General features: G+C 42.0%; 1 protein-coding gene across 2 annotated transcripts in view; it reads right to left on the bottom strand.

Moving 5' to 3' along the window:
• RPN2 (ribophorin II) overlaps positions 1-24276 on the bottom strand; it is a 62255-nt gene that overhangs the window by 13773 nt on the left and 24206 nt on the right. For both annotated transcript variants that reach the window (XM_003831906.5, XM_008957286.3), the window contains exons 5-11: positions 23897-23972; positions 22956-23090; positions 20409-20585; positions 17683-17801; positions 13945-14050; positions 3826-3917; positions 1994-2108 (exon numbers count right to left, since the gene is read on the bottom strand). In XM_003831906.5, the coding sequence (XP_003831954.3) occupies positions 1994-2108; positions 3826-3917; positions 13945-14050; positions 17683-17801; positions 20409-20585; positions 22956-23090; positions 23897-23972 (820 nt within the window). The remainder of the gene's footprint in view (positions 1-1993; positions 2109-3825; positions 3918-13944; positions 14051-17682; positions 17802-20408; positions 20586-22955; positions 23091-23896; positions 23973-24276) is intronic.

Below are 24276 nucleotides of genomic sequence, written 5' to 3'. Positions count from 1 at the left end.
GCACAAGAAACCAAGGTGTCTGCACATTAGAACTGGACCAAAACTTGATAACTACCCAGAGCTTTTCTTTCAGGTGTTTCAAAATAAAGAATTCAACAAGGCAGGTAGGTTTACAAATCCAATTTACAGATCACAAGGCACAAGCATTAAATGAGTTGGCAGGGTGACAGAGCCAGCACTGCATCTACAGAAAATCTACATCTCATTTGTTAATCTATACCTGAACAACAAAGAACCACCACCAAAGCATTTAGGGAAAGAGGCCCAGAGATATGAAGCATCCCAACTACAGCAATTCGTCTTGGCCAGGAATGGAATGGGGAGACCGGATGCCAGATCTCCTTCCTATCACAATCAAGTGCAGGCAGCTGCCAAGTTCACCCCCAAAATGCCACCTCCACCTGGAAGGTCTCTAAGCCGTGATTCTACAACAGAATTCTGGATGAGACAAGTATTCAGTGAAAGTTAGACTTCCTCACTAACTCTCCTTGCTCTAATCCTAATCCTACTAGTTTAGTCTTTTAATTTCTTCTCTTTGTACTCTTCCTTCCCTTGTGCTATTTGGTTGGCAAATGTCATTCTGGGAAGAAGCTGGGAAATGCTAAGAGGCTGAAGTACTCAAAGGTCAGTTAGGCTTGGCTAAGGGCCCTAACCAAGCTGTCTGGAGTTTGGGAGTAGGGAGGAGAGAGGAGCAGAGGACTCCCAGGACTGTGGCCATAGAGGAACGTGCTCCTGGGGCACAAGTGCAACAGCTGCAGCTGCAAGAAACAGAAAGCAAGAAGGTTCTCAAGTAAATCCAGTTGCCTCTGAGGTCTGCCCTGAAGCTGCCTCAAGGCAACAAGTCTGCTGGTCCTTTGCTAAAGCATCGGTACAGGGTACCCCATACCAAACTAGGTCCCACATTCCTGTCTTTCAGCATTCAAAGTATTTATCTGAATCTTCCTTCACGTAACACTAAAGGCAGGTTATTCTCCATCAAGGGGGATGACAGGCAGTGTGGGAGTGGGGGTATCTGAGTGGACATGGGGCCATATTAGGTTCTCAGGGGAAAGAGTATATGGTTTGAAAATCTTTTAAATAATAATTTTCATTACTCTATGAAAAAAATAAAGCCTATTGCTTTCATAATACAAAGTAAGCACAAGTTAAAAGGGCTATTCTTCAGAGTCCCACAAATACAAAATCTGCTTTGGCTAGAATAAAAAAATGCTTTGGGTCTTCTTTTGAAATTATTTCAGTATATTCCCTTATTTATTTATACATACATACATACACACAAATGAGGTCTCACCATATTGCCCAAGCTGGTCTCCAACTCCTGGGCTCAAGTGATCCTCCTACCTCTGCCTCCAAAGTGTTGGGATTACAGGCGTGAGCCACCATGCCTGGCCAGCACATTCCCTTTTTTAAATCAGAAAGAAAAAGCCTCAAGTCTAATGCTCATGCTTATAATCCCACCACTTTGGGAGGCTGAGGCAGGCGGATCACCTGAGGTCAGGAGATGAGAACAGCCTGGCCAACATGGTGAAACCCTGTCTCTGCTAAAAATACAAAAATTAGCTGGGCATGGTAATGCACGCCTGTATCCCAGCTACTTGGGAGGCTGAGGTAAGAGAATCGCTTGAACCTAGGAGGCAGAGGTTGCAGTGAGCTGAGATCACACCACTGCACTCCATCCTGGGTGACAGAGCAAGAGTCCATCTGAGGGAGGGAGGGAGGAAGGAATGACCTTAATTAAGTGCAAATCTGCCTTAAGTACCTCTCCTCAATACCAGCTAACTTTTTAGAAAGAAGGGTGTATCCCAGGTAAAGGATTACAACCAGTAGAAGGGTGAGAGTGTCATGTGGGAGAACCTGATGGACTGTCAGGGTTCGGTCAAAACCTGAAAGCAGGAACGTGGAATTCTCTCTAGTCCATGTTATAGACCACATTGTAAACTCTAGTATCCATTCACATTTCAGGTTAAGAGAACTGTCTAGGTGTCTTCCTGACCTGGTGAGGAGTGAGTTCAGCACCAGTGTTCACATCTACCAGCTGGAAGAACAAGGCGAAGTTCTGGTGGCTGTCTGCGATGAATGTGCCCTTGGCTTTGGCTGGGTATGTCACCCTGAAAGAGGCATATAGAGTTAGTCTTCAGAGAGGATCAGTATATCTCTGAGAACAGGCAGAAAATATATACTTCACTTCATTGCCTCATCCACCCTCTCCCATAGTAACACTTCTGTTGTGGACAGACAGATGTGGAGAACTGTCTGCAACCTGGGGGCAAATTGGACTGATAAAGCCTGGACTGAGAAAAGTACAGAATAAACTTCCAGCAGGATCTGGGGAAATGCTGTGTACAGATGCTTGTACCTCTGGGCTTTCACTTCAAGGACCTAAGGCTCTCAACTCCTACAAAGTCAGGCACCAGAGGAGCTCACGTGTGGCCTCCGCAGGCACACAGGAGAGCCGGGCTGGCAGAACCGCAAGGAGAAATAATTACAGGATTGATGCCAGTAGCACACGTGAGCAAGATCGAGATAAGGCAGGTAGGAGACACAAAAGAAAGAAGGGTACTTTCAGCTTTGTCTTTTTTTAATGCTGTATTTTTTTCCTGGACACTGTTTCAATTTAGTTTTCTGCCCTGAAACTGGGTTTTAAAAAGTCATTTTCCCAAAAGGCAGACTTGATGAGGAAAACTTCTTTTCACAGCTATCTCCTGGGATTTTAGGGTAAGATGGCCAGGGGATAAACCAGCCAAATGGTTACAGAGCTCAGACCTGGCTTTATTTTATACTCACGTTTTACATTTACTCGTAAGTAAAACCAACTCTTCATCTAGGCAGAGAATTAAACAGCAAAGCGCTCGCACAGACATTTCTTCAGTGGATTCTTAAACAGTGCTCTTATTTCCAATATCACTACAAAAATAGCCAAGCCAGAGACACAAAGGCCAACTCTATGTGATTTAAAAGGAGTAGCTGCTTGGCTTCCAGCCTCTGGCTAACATCCCATCTTCAAAGAGCCTTGAGGGTTCACCCTACTGTCTTCTGGCCTCTATAGCTACCCTAGTTGAGTAAAGTTGGGGTCTGGACTATACCCCAGAGATCTAGATCCCCGCTGCGCCAATAAGGATCTGGGGGAGGGCTGATGAGCAGGCTTCTTACAGCATTCTGGCCCAACTCTGATCAATTGTTAATGTCTACTTAGAAGATTATGTTTAAAAAAAAGATTCTGAGGCTGTGTCTGAGTTCAGTGGGAGCAAATGTTCTATGACTTCTTAGTACTGCCTCCATGGACTTGGGAGGGGGAAATGGCAGCCCTAGTGCTGGGTATCTGCCATCTCAATTTTAAGCACGTGTGAGGCTTCCAACTAATTTCAGACCCATCATAGGCCAGAGAGACTTGCCATTAGGTCACTAAAAGCAAATTCAGGACTGTGATGATAAGGAGATCGCACCAGAATGTAAATTAATACCTTGCTTCCTTCATTGAGAAGGTCTTATTATTTTAAAAATTATCATCTGAACTAAATAATATGCTTAGTGACATAGCTGACTGACTCAGACTAACATCCTGAGGTAAGCGCTTTACCTCGTTGAGGACTGGTAATAAATAGTTTGTGCATGGACTAAACACTGGTATATACAATCTCCAAATCCACTTAGATAATTCGCAGAATCCCCGGTGCAGGACCAGTGGAACTACAGACTCTTTAATTTAGGATGCAAGCTGGATGGCTGCTGATACAGAACTGATGCCTGGAGGGCTCAGTGCCTAGGCATACTCCTCTCAGCTCTTGAGCCTCAGCTCCCTGAGGGATCAGGTGGCATCTCACCTACCGGGTAGTTTTGGGTGCAATGCTCTGATCCTTATCCACGGTGGAAAGATCAACATTTGTGATGCCAACTTCAGTGGAGATCTTGACTCTGAGCTAGAGGAAAATAGAGAAGACAGTTGCCAGGTCAATTGGTGGGTGTTCAGGAATTCACATGCAGATATAAAGTTTTCTATTCTTTAAGGTGAGTAAAGGCATGAAAAAATCCTAGAACAAGAGTCTTCAAGGATGATAGTAGCACTGACCCAGCCCAGTAATATTTCCAACCTCTCCCATTCCGAGGCCTAAAATGTCTTTTTCTGGCTTTGGATGGATGGTAAACATCAAAAAAAAAAAAAAAAAAAAAAAAAGAAGAAGAAGAAGAAAAAGGAAAAGAAAAAAAATAAATCTTTTCATGTGTCCTTTAAAATAAATAAGGGGAAAAATCCTTAAGCAGTACCTTTCACTCAAATCAGTAAGAATTCGGTTCTAATGATAGCTAGGATTTATTGAGTGCTTACCATGTGAAAGGCACTGGCTTTGTAAAGACTATCTCATTTAATCCTCACAATTCTGTAAGGTACTGCTTTTCAGATAAGGAAATAAAAGATGAGAGAGATGAAGCTGCTTTGCTCAAAATCAGACTGTGAGGAAGTGATCAGGCCAGTGTCAAGCTCAGGCACTCTGACTCAGAATCCACGCACTTCAGCTCCTTGTTAGACAGTCATGGTAGTTATCTGTACTGTTGCCCAAGTACTTCTCATTCTCCTTCTGAGCATGTGGTAGAATTCTACTTCCCTGCCCCCATGGAGTCAAGTGTGGCCACATGATTTGCTTTGGCCAATGAATTGTGGGCAGAAGTGAAAGCTTTAAGAATCAATGTGTGATTCTCTCTTTTCCTCTGACATGGACACAATGTCCAGATGCTTGCTCCTTCAGCCAGGGTCCTGGAGCAAAGATATCATGAAGCAGAGCCTCCAGTTGACCACCTAAAGAATCTAGCGTGGGGAAGAAATAAACCCCATTGTTTTAAGCCACTGAGATTGGGAGTTTGTTATAAGCACAAACCAATCCATGTTGACTCTTAAAGTGTTTGAATTCTGTATGTCCCTTATAAACATCTTCACAAAGAGGGGCTAATGCCAATAAATGAGAAATTTTAAAATTAGATTAAAATCAATGTAAATATCCAAAAGAGACAGAAAACATGTTAAATTTCTGAATTAAAACCCAAGTTTGAATGTGCAAATTATGCAAACCCAAGGCGCTTTTATGTGCAAACAGATCTGTAAGCCTTCCAAATATTTGATAGGTTTGAATGTAACACTTAAGGAAATCCTTGCCAAATCCACTGGTTTATAGTCTAAGTCAGGATCAAGGAATAGAGATAACGGGCTGGGCAAATAATTGAAGGATAGCTTTGGCGGTTTTCTGAAATACCATATCAAGGTGTGACAACCTCAAATCAAGGGCAAAGAAGAAAAATTAAAAAGAGATAAAGATACCTATCAAGTAATTCCTTCTAACGGCCTTCTTTCCTGCCTCTGTTAATAACTATTTTATGACAACAGCCTCAATTATCATGTTGAATAGGGGTGTTGTTTTGCTTTAAAAAAAAACACTGTAAAGGTTTATTACCAGAAGCTGTAAGGATATTACCATCTACTTTTGAATTCACAGCCACCTATGAATTCATAGCAGAACTATATTTAGGATCATTGCCTGTCATTGAGTCTAGGCAACTGGGTGAAATTATGGCAGTGGAGGAGGAGGGACGATGGCCCATCAGGTTGAATAGACACCCCCAAGAAGGGAGCTAGGAGCCTCACTTTGGCTCTTTGGGCTCTCTGCTGAGTTAACAGCGTTACAACTCACGCAAGGCTCAGAACCAGAGCAAGCTTTCTTGCAAAAAACACAACCTGACAAGTACTGACACCATTTCCACTGGAAAACAAACTGGAATGGAAGGCTCAGGCAAAGAAGTAGCCACAGAGCTTTGATTTGACACCTGCTGAGAGCACTTTCCCCATTCAGGGAATATACAGAGATGGCAAGAAATCCTTCCTGTCCCGTACACAAACCATAATTATAATAAACCAGGTTGCTGCTTTAATGGATGTACAAAGTGTTATGAAAGCACAGAAGGAACTGTGACCCAAGTCTGCCCATGGGTGGCCCCAACTGGGGAGTAGGAAACATTCCATAGCAAGAAGACTGAGGAGGAGGCTTGATGGGCTTAGCAGCCCTCCAACTTTGGGAGAGGTAGGAGGATTAGCAATAATACTCCATGCTATAAAAATAATCTGTCTTCATAGTTAACTACTCTGCAATCTTCATCAACATTAACTAGATAATTCCCTCATTATTTCTCTAACTCATTCTCTTAAGAACTCATTAATTTAATCTGTAAATGTGATCTTGAAATCATCATCCTACTGAAATGTCCATAAACAGAAGACTAGCTAAATAAAGAAAGATACATGCATATTATTAATTACTATGGAGCAATTAAAAAGAACAGACTAGGCCAGGCGTGGTGGCTCACGCCTGTAATCCCAACACTTTGGGAGGCCGAGGCAGGAGGACCATTTGAGGTCAGGAGTTTGAGACCAGCATGACCAACATGGCAAAACCCTGTCTCTACTAAAAATACAAAAAAATTAGCCAGACGTGGTGATGCACGCCTGTAGTCCCAGCTACTCAAGAGGCTGAGACAGGAAAATGGCTTGAACCCGGGAGGCAGAGGTTGCAGTGAGCCAAGATCATGCCACGGCACTCCAGCCTGGGCAACAGGGCAAGGCTCCGCCTCAAAAAAAAAAAGAAAAAAGAATTGTGTAAAGTCTTCAGTGTCTCCTAATGATAGTGATAAGGAAGCTATCAGCTTTTAGGTTTTCACTTAGAATCCTGGCTGTAAACTCTCAGCACTAACTGGCCACCAAGGCCTGCTAATCAGGATCCGGCTTCGTGTGTGTTCTAAAGACATCCTGAGCATCCCCAGACAATGCAGATACATGGAGTGAGCAAAGGGCAAACTGCAGTGAACTTGCATCATTCTTGGTTTGCTCTCAGCCCCAATTTTAAAAGGTTTCCTAAGTTACAGCTTTCACTGTTGCACATAAACACCCGTAGGGCTGTTCCTAAATAGGGAACAGTTTAAAACAAATCCTTCTGCTCCTAAAATCTCACTATAAATGGGTCTCTGGAAACACTCAAAAGCAAAGCATTTTTATGCTACTCTTTTAAAGCAAATTTAGAAATAAAAATCGTAACTTTTTCCAAAGCCCTCTTTTAAAGAGTTCAGTGTAGGATCCCTGTTGATTAGCTGCTTCTTCCTTCCAACTAACAATGCAGGATTCGTTTTTATAATAGGAAAGGGACTTATTTCTCCACTTTAAATGCAGCTAAGCCTGCTTTACACTGGATCATGCTATTCCTTTCTTTGCCTGCACCACATGCCATATACATCTCAAAAAATGTTTTAACGCCAGGAAATGCAGTCTTTCTGCTGGGAGTAATAACACCCCTGTTTAGCTTATTACTGTCAAAAATGATGGTGCATTAGGGGCAATTAATGCTAATGAGAGCGTCCAAAACCAATGCTTCCCCTGACAGCCAGTCCAATGTCAATGAGGGCTATTACAGGACTTCCACACCAAACCACCGTTAATGCACTCTGACCAATGTCGAGCATCTCTTGGGAGGACAAACAGGACCCAATGACCTGCTCGGAGGCTCTAAGTGTGATTATTACTGAAATTACAAAGAAAAGTTGCATATACGGCAAAGGTCAAAGCCGTCTCTCTCTCTCTCTCTCACACACACACACACACACACACACACCTCTAATGTAATCAGGAGGAAGAGAGAAGATTTTGTAATGCTTACTCCATCACTAGGGAGGAAAAGGACAGCAAATGGCCTCAATGGGGGCTTATTATCATTGCATAAACAAGAGCTATTAGCCATTTCTGCTATTTTGTACTTAGATAATTTTTCCAACAATCACAGAAACACTTGGACAAACACCAGATTTGATGTTACAAAATGCCAAGCTGTTACAGTAATCAAGACAGCGTGGCACTGGCATAAGGACAATACAGATTAATGAAATAGAATTATGAGTCCAGAAATCAACCCTTACATTTATGGTCAAGTGATTCCTACAAGGATGTATGTGCCAAGGCAATTCGTTAGGGAAAGAACAGCCTTTTCAACAAATGGTTCTAGGACAACTGCAAAAGAAGACTGGACCCCCTACATCACACCATACACAAAAATTAACTCACAATGAATCAGAAACCTAAGGGTAAGAGCCAAAAGTATAAAATTCTTTTAAGAAAACATAGTAGTAAATCTTCTTAACCTTGGATTAGATAATGGTATCTTAGACATGACACCTAAAGCACAAACAACAACAACAAAACATTTTAAAACTGGACTTCATCAAAATTAAGATTTTTTGTGCCTCAAAAGACAACATCATGAAAGTGAAAATACAACCTTCAGACTGTCAGAAAATATTTGCAAATCATGTATTTAATAAGGAACCTCTAACCAGAGAAACCCTTACAACTCAATAATATAAAAAGATAAATAAAAGGAAATAAGAGGTGTATAGATTGTAGAAGGAAGAAAAAAAGACCAAAAACATTTTTTTCAATGGACAATGGATTTGAATAGACATTCTTTTTAAGAAGATATACAAGAGACCAATAAGCACATAAAGAGATACTCAACATTATTACCTATCAGAGAAATGGAAATCAAAACCATGAGACACCACTTTATACCCACTACGATGGAGAAAATCAAAAAGTCAGATAATAACAAGTGTTGGTGAGGATGTAGTAAAATTGGAACCCTCATACATTGCTGGTAGAAATGTAAAATGGTGCAGCTGCTTTGAAAACTTGTTAGTTTCTTGAAAAGTGAAACACCGAGTTACCATATGACGCAGGAATTCTATTCCTAAGGATATACCTGAAAGAACCAAAAACAAGTGTTCAAACAAAAAGTTATATACAAATGTTCACAGCAGCATTACTCATAAGAGCCAAAAAAGAGAAATACCTCAAATGTCATTAACAGATAAGTAGGTAAACAAAATGTGATATATCCATACAATGGAATATTATTTTGCCATAAAAAGAAATAAAGTACTAATACATGCTACAACATGGATGAACCTTAGAAGTATTATGTTAAGTGAAAAAACAAAAAAGCCAGACACAAAAGGTAACCTATTGTATGATTTCATTTACACAAAATGTCCCAAATAGGCAACCACAGAGACAGAAAGCAGAAAGTAGGAAGAGAGAATGAGGAGTGCCCACTAAAAGATATAGCATTGCTCACCAGGGTGATAAATATATTCTGGAATGGCATTGTGGCAAGGGTTGCACAAGTCTGTGAAAATACTAAGAACACTGGATTGCATAGTTTTTTTTTTTGTTTTTTTTTTTTTTTTTTTTTTAGCAGAGACGGGGTTTCACCATGCTGACCAGGCTGGTCTCGAACTCCTGATCTCAGGCGATCCACCTACCTCGGCCTCCCAAAGTGCTGGGATTATAGGTGTGAGCCACTGCGCCCAGGCTTTTTGTTTTTTTGAGACAAGGTCTCACTCTGTTGCCCAGGCTAGAGTGCAGTAGTGTGATCATAGTTCACTGCAGCCTCAAACTCCCGGGCTCAAGGGATCCGCTTGCCTCAGCCTCTCAAGTAGCTGGGACAGGTACATGCCACCATACGTGGCTAATTTATTTTTAAATTTTTGGTAGAGATGGGATCTCCCTGTGTTGCCCAAGCTTGTCTCTAACTCCTGGGCTCAAGCGATCCTCCCACCTCAGCCTCCCAAAGTGCTGGGATTACAAGCATGGTGGCTCATGCCCAGCCTGAATTACATACTTTTAATTGGTAAACTTTATGGTATGAGAATTATACCTCAATAAAGCTGTTATTAAATCAATAAATAAAAGCTAAGTCTTGGCCGGGCCTAGTGGTTCACATGTGTAATCCCAGCACTTTGGGAGGCCGAGGCGAGGCAGATCACCTGAGGGTCAGGAGTTTGAGTCCAGCCTGGCGAACAAGGCAAAACCCCGTCTCTACTAAAAATACAAAAACATTAGCTGGGCATGGTGGCGTGTACCTGTAATCTCAGCTACTCAGAAGGCTGAGGCAGGAGAATCACTTGAACCCGGGAGGTGGAGGCGGAGGTTGCAGTGAGCCAAGATTGTGCCACTGCACTCCAGCCTAGGTGACAGCGAGATTCCATCTCAAAAAAAGAAAAAAGAAAAAAAAAAAAAAAAGCTAAGTCTGGAAGATGCATTGCCAGAGTTCTGAAGGGCCTGCAATGTGGAAAAACATCTTTAGACCACTCTATCCTTTTCTTCCTCTAAGTAATGTTAAATGCAAACCAAGCACTGAAAAAATAAGATTTAGGCCGGGCATGGTGGCTCACGCCTGTAATCCCAGCATTTTGGGAGGCCGAGGCAGGCGGATCACAAGGTCAAGAGATCAAGACCATCCTGGCCAACATAGTGAAACCCCGTCTCTACTAAATATACAAAAATTAGCTGGGCATGGTGGCGCGTGCCTGTAGCCCCAGCTACTCGGGAGGCTGAGGCAGGAAAATCGCTTGAACCCAGGAGGCAGAGGTTCCAGTGAGCCGGGATTGCGCCACTGCATTCCAGCCTGGTGACAGAGCGAGACTCTGTTTCAAAAAAAAAAGAATAATAATAATAATAATAATATTTAGTTTTCACCCATAGGAGTTCTCAGCCCAGTGAAAAAGCAATGCAGGTGGTGGTTCACGCCTATAATCCCACTACTTTGGGAGGCAAAGGTGGGCAGATCGCTTGAGCCCAGGAGTTCGAGAGCAGCCTGGGCAACATGGCAAAACCCAGTCTCTAGAAAAAAATACAAAAATTAGCTGGGCATGGTGGTGCATGCCTGTAGTCCCAGCTACCTGGGAGGTTGAGGTGGGAGGATCACCTGAGCCCAGAAGGTCAAGGCTGTAGTGAGCCATGATCACGCCACTGCACTCCAGCCTGGGTGGTAGAATGAGACCTTGTCTCAAAAAAAAAAAAAAGAAAAACAAAAAGCAATGCATATAAACAAACAATGGTAATATAATGCAATAAGTACAATTATAGAAAAGGGTGTAAAATACTACAGCAACAAAAATGAACTTCAGATAGACCGAAGCCTTAAATATAAGGGGGAAAACAACTTTAAAAATGTTCAAAAGACACTGGAGGGCCAGGTGCAGTGGCTCACGACTGTAATCCCAACACGTCGGTGGGCCAAGGCAGGCGGATCATTTGAGGCCAAAAGTTGGAGACCAGCCTGGCTAATATGGCAAAACCCTGTAACTGCTAAAAATGCAAAAATTAGCCAGGTGTGGTGGCATGCACCTGTAGTCCCAGCTACTCGGGAGGCTGAGGCAGGAGAATCGCTTGAACCCCAGAGGCAGAGGCTGCAGTGAGCCAAGATGGCACCACTATACTCCAGCCTGAGTGACAGAGCGAGACTCTGTCTCAAAAACAAAAAATAAAAATAAAAAAAGAAAACATTGGAGAATATCTTTTTGACTTTGGGGTAGCACAGGATTGTTTTAAAGAAGATACAAAAAACACAGTCTAGCAAAAAAACTTATATTTTATTTATTTATTTTTTTTTTTGAGACAGAGTCTGGCTCCATTGCCCAGGCTGGAGTGCGGTGGCGCAATCTCGGCTCACTGCAACCTCCACCTCCCAGGTTCAAGCGATTCTCCTGCTTCAGCCTCCCGAGTAGCTGGGATTACAGGCACGTGCCACCACGCCTGGCTACTTTTTGTGTTTTTAGTAGAGATGGGGTTTCATCATGTTGGCCAGGCTAGTATTGAACTCCTGACCTCAGGTGATCCGCCTGCCTCGGCCTCCCAAAGTGCTGGGATTACAGGTGTGAGCCACCTCACCTGGCCCTAGGAAAAGACATTTAAATTAGGCTTCATTAAAATTAAATTTTGTGCTTCAAGAGATGCCATAAAGCAATTCTAGGGGAAGATATCTGATGCTCACAACTAAACATATATCACTCCTAAAAATCAGTAATAAGACTAACAAACCAAAAGAAAACCAGACAAAGATATAAAACAATTCACTGGAAAGGAAATGTAATTGGCTAATAAATATAAAAAAAGATGTTTAACTTTACCAGTAACCAAGGAAAGACATTAAAACAAGATACCTTTTCATATGCATCAGATTACTAAAACCTAAAAATACCAAATATTGGTACGAATATGGAGAATAGAGCAATTTGGTGACTGTAACAGCAAAAGACTCATGGAAAAGACAATCAGAGGTGGAATCAATAGGACTTGGTAACTGACTAGAAGGTAGAAGTGAAAAGAAAGGAAGGGGTTAAGAACTGTGAGGTATAAGCCTGGCATTTAAGATGGACTCGAAGTACAGGGAAGAAGAGGTTTCAAGAAAAAAAAAGAAAAGAAAAAAAGAACTTTCCTTTTAATATGTTCAGTTGCAAATAAGTCCTCTTAACATAGGAAACTAACATTAAAAGAATGCGGATTTGAAAGGATCAAGGCATACGCTACAATAGCTTCTATCCATAGTGAACGAACTAAGATCAGATGTCTCATGCTAAAAAGGTCAACACATGAGGTGAAGAGATTCGAGTTCCAGAAAACATCTTCCTTTCTGCCAAACTTTAAATGCAAGTGTTGAATCTACCTATGGGAAGTAATGCCACATTTTTGAAAAGGTCAAACTTTCTAGCTGTTAATTCTGTCATTAAAAGAAAGCAAGTGTCACAGGAGCCAATTTGAGGAGCTCTCCAAAGGCCAAACCTAGGATAAAATGAGCAACAAGATAAATGAGTCATGGATCACAATGTATATAGTAAAATAAATGTCCATGATGCAATTATTGTAAACATATGAATTATAGAAAATATATTACATTATAAACATGTTATGATAAAGAATTATGATAGTTATAAATAAAATGGTATAAAATACAGTTATTTTCTTACAGCAGAATTCCAATTTTAAAAATGTAGAAGGAATGAAAGAGAAAATCACCGTTTGGCAAACACCACAGTAATAACTATTACAGACAACATCATTAGGATACTTACAGAGTCTCAAAGTACCACCCCACAAGACACTTAAATACAAGCAGAAAAACAGCAACTTTACAGCAGAGAAACCTAGCACACAATCACCTTACTCAAGTGATCAAGGTTAACATGACCTGTAATAAGACATATTGACACCATATACTTCTTGTTCTGAGTAGGGCAGAGCATTACTTTTGGGATAGAACTGCGGAAAATGCATGACCTGAACCTCATCATGAAGAAACATCAGACAAACACAAACGGAGAGACATTCTACAGATTGAGAGCCCATCCTCTTCAAGTGTCAAGGCCATGAAAGACAAAGAAACCATCTTAAATTGGAAGTAAGAAAGTAGGAAAATGTGTCACTCATCTTAAATAAACTTCTATCTAAAAAGATTACAATGAAAGCCACCATGCCAGACAGGGTAAATTTCAATTAGCTGGGAAAAATACTAAGGTGAACTACCTCATTCCCACAAAGCATCAGGTAAATAAGGCTTTCTATCCTTAAAGCTACTTCGATCTTCAACCCAGCTAGAGTTAGCTAAACATCAACACAGTTCATTATGAAAGATTACTGATTTTCTTTTATCCTTTACCCAAATAGCTTCATTATAGTGTTACGTATGTGTCACTTGGTGCTTTTTGTCACCTATTTGGCATCAAGCACTTTTCTAAACCCACCAAAGCCTATCACACAAAACACTTTAAGAGTTTAAGGCTCAGTGGAATTATGGGTGATTTTTATTTTTTCTACTAACTAAATTTCATGTAAGACAGTAATGCTAAATTATAATGGAAAATGAAAAACCTACAAATAAAATTCACTATGACCTAGTTCTTGATTTACTGCCTTAGCTACTAAGTCTGTCAAACAGCAAAGACTGAATGCAGCCCTCGCTCCACATAAACGCATTAGCTTGGTTGTAGAGAAAAGTCAATGCACCAGACAATTAATACTGTGTCAATTTGGCCATATCCTTGGATACACTAACACGGCAATGGGAAGGAAAGAAAAACACTTACCTCTACGGTATTTGCAATATACCGGTTGTCACCTTCAACTTTGACAAGGAAGTCATAATAACCACTGGAAAATTTGACGTTCATGAAATTTAGTTCAAAAACATCCCTGTTAAGAATGACAATGGGCTTAGCAAGAACTCAGGTAGGAAAGTCATGGATATAACAAACAGGAGCTACGAAATGTCTCCTGGAGACTGTCCAAGGCTAGCCAACTCCTTACCTTTTTGACTTCCCACCCCACTTGGGCAATCTCTTGCTTCTTTTTTTTTTTTTTTTTTTTTTTGAGACAGGTTCTCACTGTCACCCAGGCTGAAGTATAGTGGCACGATCACAGCTCACCACAGTCTCAAAACTCGTAGGCTCAACTGATCCTCCCACCTCAGCCTCCCTGGTAGTTGGGACAGCAGGCATGCACCATCACGTCCAGATAATTTTGCAGTTTTTTGTAGAGACAGGGTCCTGAGATCAAGTGATCCACCTGCCTCAGCCTCCCAAAGTGCAGGCTGGGTCGTGAGTTACCGTGCCTGACCCTCATGCTTAATCACAGATTGGCATGTGGAGAAAAGTATCTAAGATGAACACCCCTAGGTTTCCAACGTTTTCTTTTCCTTTGTTACTCCCACCACTCCTAAAATTCAAACTCCTGGTAGCTTTCCACAGTGTAATGTAAAATTGAGAAGTTTACAATGTGATCCCACATGTTTCACAATGACAACAACAAAAATGTAGAGGAAAATACTCCAAAATGTACAAAGAGGTTGGTGTATGATAGTATAATTGTGGCTAATTTTTTGGTATGATTTCTACTTTTCCGTGTTTTGTGAATTTCTCAAAAAGGACATATCTTACTTCTATTAAAAAATATTTATTTTTATTTTAAAGGGAAAAAAAGGTAGAGAATTCCTTACTCTAACTATATAGTAAAATCTCAATGTCTTTTACCACTCCATTGACACGCCTAAAAATGATTTTGCTTTTTAATTTCACATATTGCCTATGTATCCTTATGATTAAGAAATGCATTTTCTCTCTAAAATTGAAAACTCCTGATCTCAATAACTTATTACCTAATTTAACACTTCAAAAAGTTCCATATAAGGCCAGTGGCTCACACCTGTAATCCTGGCACTTTCGGAGGCCGAGGCAGGCGGGTCACTTTAGGTCAGGAGTTCGAAACCAGCCTGGTCAACATGGTGAAACCCCATTCCTACTAAAAATACAAAAAAAATTAGCTGGGCGTGGTGGCGGGTGCCTATAATCCCAGCTACTTAGGAAGCTGAGGCAGAATTCCTTGTACCTGGGAAGCAGAAGTTGCAGTGAACCAAGATCGCGCCACTGCATTCCAGCCCAGGCAACAGAGCGAAACTGTCTCAAAAAAAAAAACAAAAAACTTCTATACAATTAGCTGGGAAAAACACTAATTCATATAAAAATTGACCCTTAATTTTTTTCTTTTAGAAACAGGTCTTACTATGTTGCCCAGACGGGTCTTAAGCTTCTCGGTTCAAATGATCTTCCTGCCTCAACCTCCAAGTAGCTGGACTACAGGTACCTGCTACTGTGCCCAGCTTGACCCTTAGTTTTTTGTTTTTGTTTTTGTTTTTGAGACAGAGTCTCCCTCTGTCACCCAGGCTGGAGTGATATGGTATGATCATGGCTCACTACAGCCTAGACCTCCCAGCCTCAAGCGATCCTCCCACCTCAGCCTCCCAAGTAGCTAGAACTGTAGGCAAGCCACCATACCCAGTAAATTGGGCCTTAGTTTTTAAAAAATTACATAGCAATAATATGCAGCCATTAAAAATCATTGTAAAGGCCAGGCATGGTGACTTATGCCTGTAATCCCAGCACTTTGGAGGCTGAGGTGGGAGGATCACCTGAGGTCACACGCCTATAATCCCAGCCACTCAGGAGGCTGAGGCAGTTCGAGACCAGCCTGGCCAACATAGTAAAACCCCATCTCTACCGAAAATACAAAAATTAGCCAGGCATGGTGGCAGGTGCCTGTAATCCCAGCTACTTAGGAGGCTGGGGCAGAAGAATCATTTGAAGCTGGGAGGTGGAGATTGCAATGAGCAGAGATCACGCCACTACACTGCACTCCAGCCTGGGCAACAAGAGTAAAACTCCGTCTCAAAAAAGAAAAAAAAAAAATTGTAAAAGAATATTTAATCCTATTAAAAATGTTTGTGGCACATTGTTACATATAAAGCATACCCTGATTTTTTTTTTTTTTTTTTTTAATAGAGATGGAGCCTCACTCTGTTGCCCAGGCTGGAGTGCAATGGCGCGTTCTCAGCTCACTGCCAACCTCCGCTGCCTGGGTTCAAGTGATTCTCTTGCCTCAGCCTCTGGAGTAGCTGGGAATACAGGCGTGCACCACCACGTCTGGCTAATTTTTTTGTATTTTTAGTAGAGATGGGGTTTCGCCATGTTGGCCAGGCTGTTCTCGAGCTCCTGACCTCAAGTGATCTGCCCAACTTGGCCCCCCAAAGTGCTGGGATTATAGGCGTGAGCTGCCACACCTGGCCCCCATCTCTAATTTAAAAAAAGGCCGGGCACGATGGCTCATGCCTGTAATCCCAGCACTTTGGGAGGCCGAGGTGGGTGGATCACTTGAAGTCAGGAGTTCAAGACCAGCCTGGTCAACATGGTGAAACCCTGCCTCTACCAAAAATACAAAAATTAGCCAGGCGTAGTGGCACGCACCTGTAATCCCAGCTACTCGGGAAGCTAAGGCAGGAGAATCGCTTGAAGCCAGGAGGTGGAGGTTGCAGTGAGCCGAGATCACACCACTGCACTCCAGCCTGGGTGACAGAGGAAGACTCCATCTCAAAAAATAAATAGATAAATAAATAAAAATTACAGATGGGGTCCTGCTATGTTGCCCAGGCTGGTCTCAAACTCCTGGGCTCAAGCAATCCATCTGCCTCAGTCTCCTAAAGTGCTGGGGTTACAGGTGTGAGCCCCATGCCTGGCCCTTAATTGAATTTTTAAAATTTATTTACATACATAGAAAAAAGACTGTCAAAAAAAAATTATAAAATGTTAGCAAGGCCAGGCATGCTGGCTCATGCCTGTAACCTCAGCACTTAGGGAGGCCGAGGCAGGTGGATCACCTGAGGTCAGGAGTTCGAAACCAGCCTGGCCAACATGGGGAAACCCTATCTCTACTAAAAATACAAAAAATTAGCCGGACGTGGTGGCGGGCACCTGTAATCCCAGCTACTTGGGAGGTTGAGGCAGGAGAATCGCTAGAATCCAGGAGGCAGAGGTTGCGGTGAGCTGAGATTGCACCATTGCACTCCAGCCTGGGCAACAAGAGCAAAACTCCGCCTCAAAAAAACAAAACAAAACAAAAAAACAAAAAAAAAAGTTAGCAAAAGTTATCTCTGAATGGTAGCATTATGGGTGAGTTATATTTTGTTTTTTTGTGCTTTTCTGTATTTTTCCTATAATAAACATTATTATTTATCAGAAAAAAATCAATAAATATTAAATTTCAAAATAGCTACTTATGTCACAATGACAAGACAGAGCCAACTAGAAATAGAGAATGAAACAGTAAAACCAAATAATCTTCATTTTAAAAATCATTTTCTTATATTCGACTATAGGCTTTTGATACCAGTAGATCAAATTTACCTAACTGGAATGTATTAATCGGTTACACTGGCTGCAGGCTAACTTTCCAAAACAAAGAGGTCAGCGCCCCGCCAAAATACGATCAGGACTTACCCTACAGGGGTGAAGGATGTCTTCTGGAGGACAGTGGCTCTGGAAGCAACAGATTTAGCATGTTCTAGTTTAACAGTGGCCTGAGTCAGAGGCTGAGACAGAACATTGGTGACTTGCAACTGGAAATAAATAAAAAATTATTTGTTACAACAAAGGCTACAGGAGCAGAGAATTTTGTTTCTGGGGTGCTTTATCTATAGGTTGTAAGCTCTGCAGGAGAGCAAATCCCCTGCTTCAGGAAATCTTGGCTGACCTTGGGCCTGCTGCCTAATTCTAAAGTGGATTATTACAGGCGTGAGTCACCACACCTGGCCAATATATTGCCTTCTTTCTGATTCCCTATTCTATCCACTCTACTACACAATCTTTAAAAGAATTTATCAGACTGGGCATGATGGCTCATGCCTATAATTGCAGTGCTTTGGGAGGCTGAGTCAGGAGGATCACTTGATGCCAAAGAGTTCAAGAACAGCGTGGGCTGTAACATGGCAAGACCTCATTTCTACCACACACAAAAAAAAGTTTTTTAAATTAAAAAATTAGCTGGGCATGGTGGCATGTGCTTGTAGTCCCAGATACTCAGGAAGTTGAGGCAGGAGGACTGCTTGAGCCCAAGAGTTAGCATGAGCTATGATTGCGCCACTATACTCCAGCCTGGAAAACAGAGGGAAACCCTGTCTCTGAAACAGAGAAAAAAAAAAATGTCTCAGCTAGACTGGGTGCAGTGGCTCATGCCTGTAATTGCAGTACTTTGGGAGGCCGAGATGGGAGGATCACTTAAGGCCAGGAGTTTGGGACCAGCCTGGGCAATACAGTGAGACCCCGTCTCTACTAAAAAATTAATAAATAAATCAGCCAGAAAAATACTTTAGAATGGTATCAGCAATGGGAAAATTAAAGAAATATGGATAATATTAATAACTATCATTTGTTGAAAGTCAACTATATGCATATACCAGGCTAGGCCCTTTACATACATTCTCCTATCAATTGTACGACACAGATAGAATAATCCTTATTGCACAGGTGAAGAAACAAGCCACAAGAGGTTAAGGGACTGCCAAAGGTCACATGGCCAGTTAAGCAGTTGAGCCAGGACTCAAACCATCTATTTAGCTTCAGAGTCAATTCTTTTTCCACTTTGTTCTCTTAGCCCCTCTTGACTCACAGGAAACTATGTTACTCAGGTTACTTTCTACCCAAGTCTTTGTTGAGGGTATATGAGTTGTATGTAGGGAGAAAATGGGCAATTTTGAAGAACAGGGTACTCGCTCAGGAGGATATCTGCAGGGGCCACCAAAGTAGAACTAATGGGACAGACAGGACTGTCCTAAGTGGAAACCCAACACTTAGACATAAATAAAATGCTAATTTCTCATGAAGATCTTAGCTTATCACTGGTTCCCAAACAACAGCAACAAAATGCCTCATTTGAGATAAAAGTTCTAAGCATATTCAAGATCTGTGCATGTGCTCTGTTCAAAGAGTTAACACAAAGGAGAAGTCTATGCTTACTGCTGAGTGAAAGGGAGGACTGTGCTATAAAGAGGCAAAAAGATATCCCATCAGGACCAGGGAAAAAGAGAACTGATCAACCATAAACACCAGAATTAATTGAGAATTAAAACAGCTGTCGTAAAATAACATATTTAGAAAATTTGGGTACTGGAGGAAGCCTACGCTGCAGTGGGCCATGATCGCACCACGGCACTCCAGCCTGCGCGACATAGCGAGACCACGTCTCAAAAAAAACCAAAACAAAACCAAAAAAATATGAAAAAGAAAGTTTGGTATTGGGAAATGCATTTTAGATGCAAGACTTCTCTATACATCTGGAGTTATAGACCTAGAAATGCAATATTCCTGCACTTACTGAAAGCCTGTATTTTTTTTTTTTTTTTGAGACAGGGTCTCACTCTGTCACCAGGCTGGAGTGCAGTGGTGCAATCTCGGCTCACTGCAACCTCTGCCTCCCAGGTTCAAGCGATTCTCCGGCCTCAGCCTCCTGAGTAGCTGGGACTACAGGTGCGCGCCACCACGCCCTGCTAATTTTTGTATTCTTAGTAGAGATGGGGTTTCACCATGTTGGCCAGGATGGTCTCAATCTCTTGACCTCATGATCCGCCTGCTTCAGTCTCCCAAAGTGCTGGGATTACAGGCGTGAGCCACAGTACCCGGCCAAGCCTGTACTATTTAAAATCCTCTAGGGAGAGGCCAGGCACAGTGGCTCATACCTGTAATCTCAGCACTTTGGGAGGCCAGGAGTTCAACGCCAGCCTGGCCAACATGGCAAAACCCCATCTCTACTAAAAATACAAAAATTAGCTGGGCATGGTGGTGTGTGCCTGTGATCCCAGCTACTTGGGAGACTGAGGCACAAGAATCACTTGAACCCAGGAGGTGGATGCAGCAGTGAACCAAAATCATGCCACTGCTCTCCAGCCTGGGTGACAGAGCAAGACTCTGTCTCAAAAAAAGAAACAAAAATTAAAATTAAAAATCCACGAGGGGAAAAAAATTTTTTTAATAGATTTGAAGGGTTCTGTAGCTAGTTCACCGAGTGGTCATGTCTCCATTTCAAGGCTCAGGGAAATGAGCCTTGCCCTCCATTTAATGGGTATGTCCTTGTAGGGGCTGTAATTGGCTGTGACCGTAGTCCAGATTTCTGAAAGCCTTCCACTAGGAATGACAATCAGAGGGGCACACTTTGGGCATGGATGTCTTACCCGCAAGATAGCCTGTTCATGAGTGTCGGAAGCAGAGCCCTCAGGCACAACCACAACTGGCATGTGGTAGCGATTATGGGAGAGCACAGCAGCCGCAGAGGCCACGCTGAAGGCTTCGGAGAGGGACTCGAAGTTCTTCTTGCTGAAGATCGTGTTCATCAGCTGGATGACCTGATCCTGAAAGAAATGCGAAATGCAGCTGTTTCTCTTCCTCTGCTGGGAAGGTGGGAGGGCCACTGCTGTAGAGGAAAGTCACCCTTATCTGTTTCGGGTGTTCACATGGGAGGTCTTTTGGTCAATGATCCAAATTCGTAGATGGAGAAAACGCAAATATTCTGCATTTAAACTTAGAACTTGGATGTGGTTGTTTTTTTTTTTTTCCATCTTCCTTTATAAACTGAAATTCATGATTTGTCAGTTATTTAATAAGTGCTTATTATACAGGCCAGGTGCGGTGGCTCATGCCTGTAATCCCAGCACTTTTGGAGACCAAGGCAGGTAGATCCCTTGAGGTCAGGAGTTCGAGACCAGCCTGACCAACATAGTGAAAAACCCCAACTCTACTAAAAATACAAAAATTAGTCAGGCATGGTGGCATGCGCCTGTAATCCCATCTACTCAGGAGGCTGAGGCACGAGAATTGCTTGAACCCAGGAGGTGGAGGTTGCAATGAGCCAAGATCACGCCACTGCACTCCAACCTGGGTGACAGAGAAAGACTCTGTCTGAAAAAAAAATCATAATAATGCTTACTACACAAATGCAGGGTACTTCCAGATAACTACTGAGATATGAAACTATATTATGAAATATATATAATAGTAATTATTTGTTAATGTCTATATATGCCAGGCATCATGATAGGTGCTTTACATGCATTAACTCAAATTTTGACAAAAACTATAAAAGATTGCTATTATCAATGTTTCCTAAAAAATGAAACTGAGGCTAAAGGAGGCTAAATAACTTCTGCAAGTTACCACAACAACATTAGCAAGACCAACATTCAAATGTAGGACTGTTTGTCTCCAAAGTCCTTCTACAAGAAAATCTGTTCTTTCCTGATTCTCATTATCCTCCCAGCTAAGCTACCTTTCCTCCCAACCTACTTGTAAGTAGTACACTGAGGCAAAGTTTTTATTTATAAGACCAAACTTTATAGCTAAAATGTACATTAAAAAGAAACTAAAATAACTCTCCATTAAGAACTAATGGGCTGCTTAGAGGAGAAAACTAAAAGCAATTTTTTAAAAAAGTGGAACCTAAAAGGCATTATTAAAATTCTGGAGGTTATTTGCTTAGGAGGAAACATTTTCCCCTTCAATCAGTTTTGTTTTTTAAAATCTACCATCCAACAAAAGGGCTCTCTTGTTCCTGACAGTGTTATTCACAGTCAACATGAAAGAATTTTCTTTAATTGGACCAATTACAATTTTCCATCACTATTCTGTTAAAATGGGTGACTGTTCACCAGAATTGTTTTGTCAAAAGCAGTGACAGCGAAATTACTCCAGCCAAGTACCTGGTTAGCAGCAGCTTGGAAATAAAGGAAGAAAATGTTTAAGTTGTATAAGTACAATATCATTAATTCATCTACTTTACTGTGTATAGGACAATCAGCAAACAATCTGTACCCTAAGACCCCACACTCTTGCAATTTCACCCATAATAGAAATTAAAAGGGAGTATATTTCTAGACCTCCTACACTTAGGACAAAGGAAGAGACACAAAAAGAATGCAAACACATGAATAACTTATTTGACCACATGGAGAAAATATGAAATTAATTCCAATTATCCAAGACAGATAACTATTTACTTAAAGAAACTTGGCACAAAACTCATAATGCATAAAGAAATGAAAATTCTCACTTAAAACCCAAATCTCTCCTCCTAAAATTTAAATAAAAGCAGCTTGTATTTTAAGTACTTTAGATTAAGGGCTGGTAACTTCTCACAAACAAGGGGTACAAAGACGGTCCTACTCAAAAAGGCTTCCCACATGCATTCCAACTAAAGATTCTTTCAGGTTAACAACCTCCTCTTGAGAAAAAGAATGAACTCTTGGCGGATGTGTGATAGACACACATGCCTCTCAGTGAACTATGTCCATCAGCAAAGATTAGCTAAGATTTAGCCGTTGCTGAGGATAAGGGGGAAGGGAGGAGAAGCAATTGTGAGCCCAGAGAAGGATTTGAATGGGCCACCAGAGTGGAAAGCATTCGGGCGACAAGCAGAAAAGGGTACTGGGAAGAAAGGGAGATGAAACAGGAGTAATACACGTGGCTTCCTTGATACTACCTCGTGACATGTACATACCCCATTTAAAGCAAGTGTGGTTTGTTTACACGTCTACCTCACTAGCAACCCATTTCTTGAAGACAGGCATTACATCTTTCTATTTCTCATTCTTAATCCCTAACACAGGACACTGAGTGAGAGCATCCCAAGGTACTGTCTGAACATTCCTCTCTGATAAAAGCCATCCTTAGCAGATACAGCTGATGACCCCTTTGGGTTTCATGCCTGAAAATTGTTAGATGGGTACCTCCTTAATGGATGGCTCAGTCCCCACATGATCCATGAGCTTGTAGGTGGCAGCCACAAATAATGCTGTTGTTTCCAGTCCTTCTTCAAACTGGAGATACACGCCCCCGAGTTCATCCAGGCGAGCAACAAGGTCCTGCCATAACAAAACAGAAATATGCTGGATGTCAAGTAACAGCAGAAATGAGATGCGCGAACCACTGTCAACCCCACTGCAGACAGCTTCGTGACATCTCTCACTTTAAATCTGAAGACCATCTCAGTCACTTCATACTTTCTCAAAAATGGTGCTTAGGCAGAGTAAAGTATATCGAACAGACATTTGAGGAGAGCACTATCTTCTGCAGTTTTGGGAGGGCTCCTTCCTTGGCCCCTTGTATGCAGGCCCAAGCCCAGGAGTCATGGCACAGAACGCGCCAGCTGCTTTGGGTGGAAAGCCAGTGGGCCAGGCTGCTGTGCACCCAGGAAGCATCATGACACAGATGGAGTCCGTGGCCATCCATTTGAATACAACCTACAAAGCACAGCGTTTCCCAGAATTTCTTAATGCTCCAAAAGACAAAGAGAGACATACTGCTCTCCTAGGCAACATGACTAGGCAACCAACGTGCCTGTGAAGCATCCAGTGAGAACACCATCAGGACTGCTTGTCACCCCTGCCAGGCAGTCCATGACAGAGGTCCCAGAGGAGCATGATATTCTGGGCAAAGGCAAGGATAGAGCAATAATAAAAACCACAGTCACCACGTCCTGAGGACCTATTATGTAATAGGCACAAATATTCCTCAGGACACAATACCTTAATACAAAGAACACAAGTGTGCCATGGATATAAGAAGCAGTGTAACCTGTAGTAACAGATCATGCATGGCTATCTGCAAGATTCTTCTGCAGAGTGTCAAAGACAGGAGCTGGGAGATGCATTTGGCAAAAGATTCACACCTCAATCTCCTCCACGATGCTCCTCAGGTCAGCCTGCTGGGACAGGTGGGATGCTGTCTGCAGAGCCTGGACCGTTCTGGAAGGTAAAGAGTAGAACCCCAATGAATGGCAAGTCTTGTTTCATCCACTCACCCCTTCCCGTACTTGGACATTTTCACAAATATCCTACTCTTGTTCTTTAGAAGTACAAGTTGGTCTCAGCCTTTAAGGAGTTTACTTATAATCCAGTTAGGACAGGTGTGACAAAACCTGGAAAAGATCATCACAGCTGAGAAGGCAACCCAGACAACAGAACTGGCAAGAAGAACCGTGGGCATTGGGCTGGGCGCAGTGGCTCACTCCTGTAATCCCAGCATTTTGGGAGTCTGAAGCAGGCAAAT

This window comes from Pan paniscus, chromosome 21, assembly GCF_029289425.2.
Source record: "Pan paniscus chromosome 21, NHGRI_mPanPan1-v2.0_pri, whole genome shotgun sequence".
Taxonomy (NCBI): Eukaryota; Metazoa; Chordata; class Mammalia; order Primates; family Hominidae; genus Pan; species Pan paniscus.
This window is presented reverse-complemented; position numbering and strand designations above follow the sequence as displayed.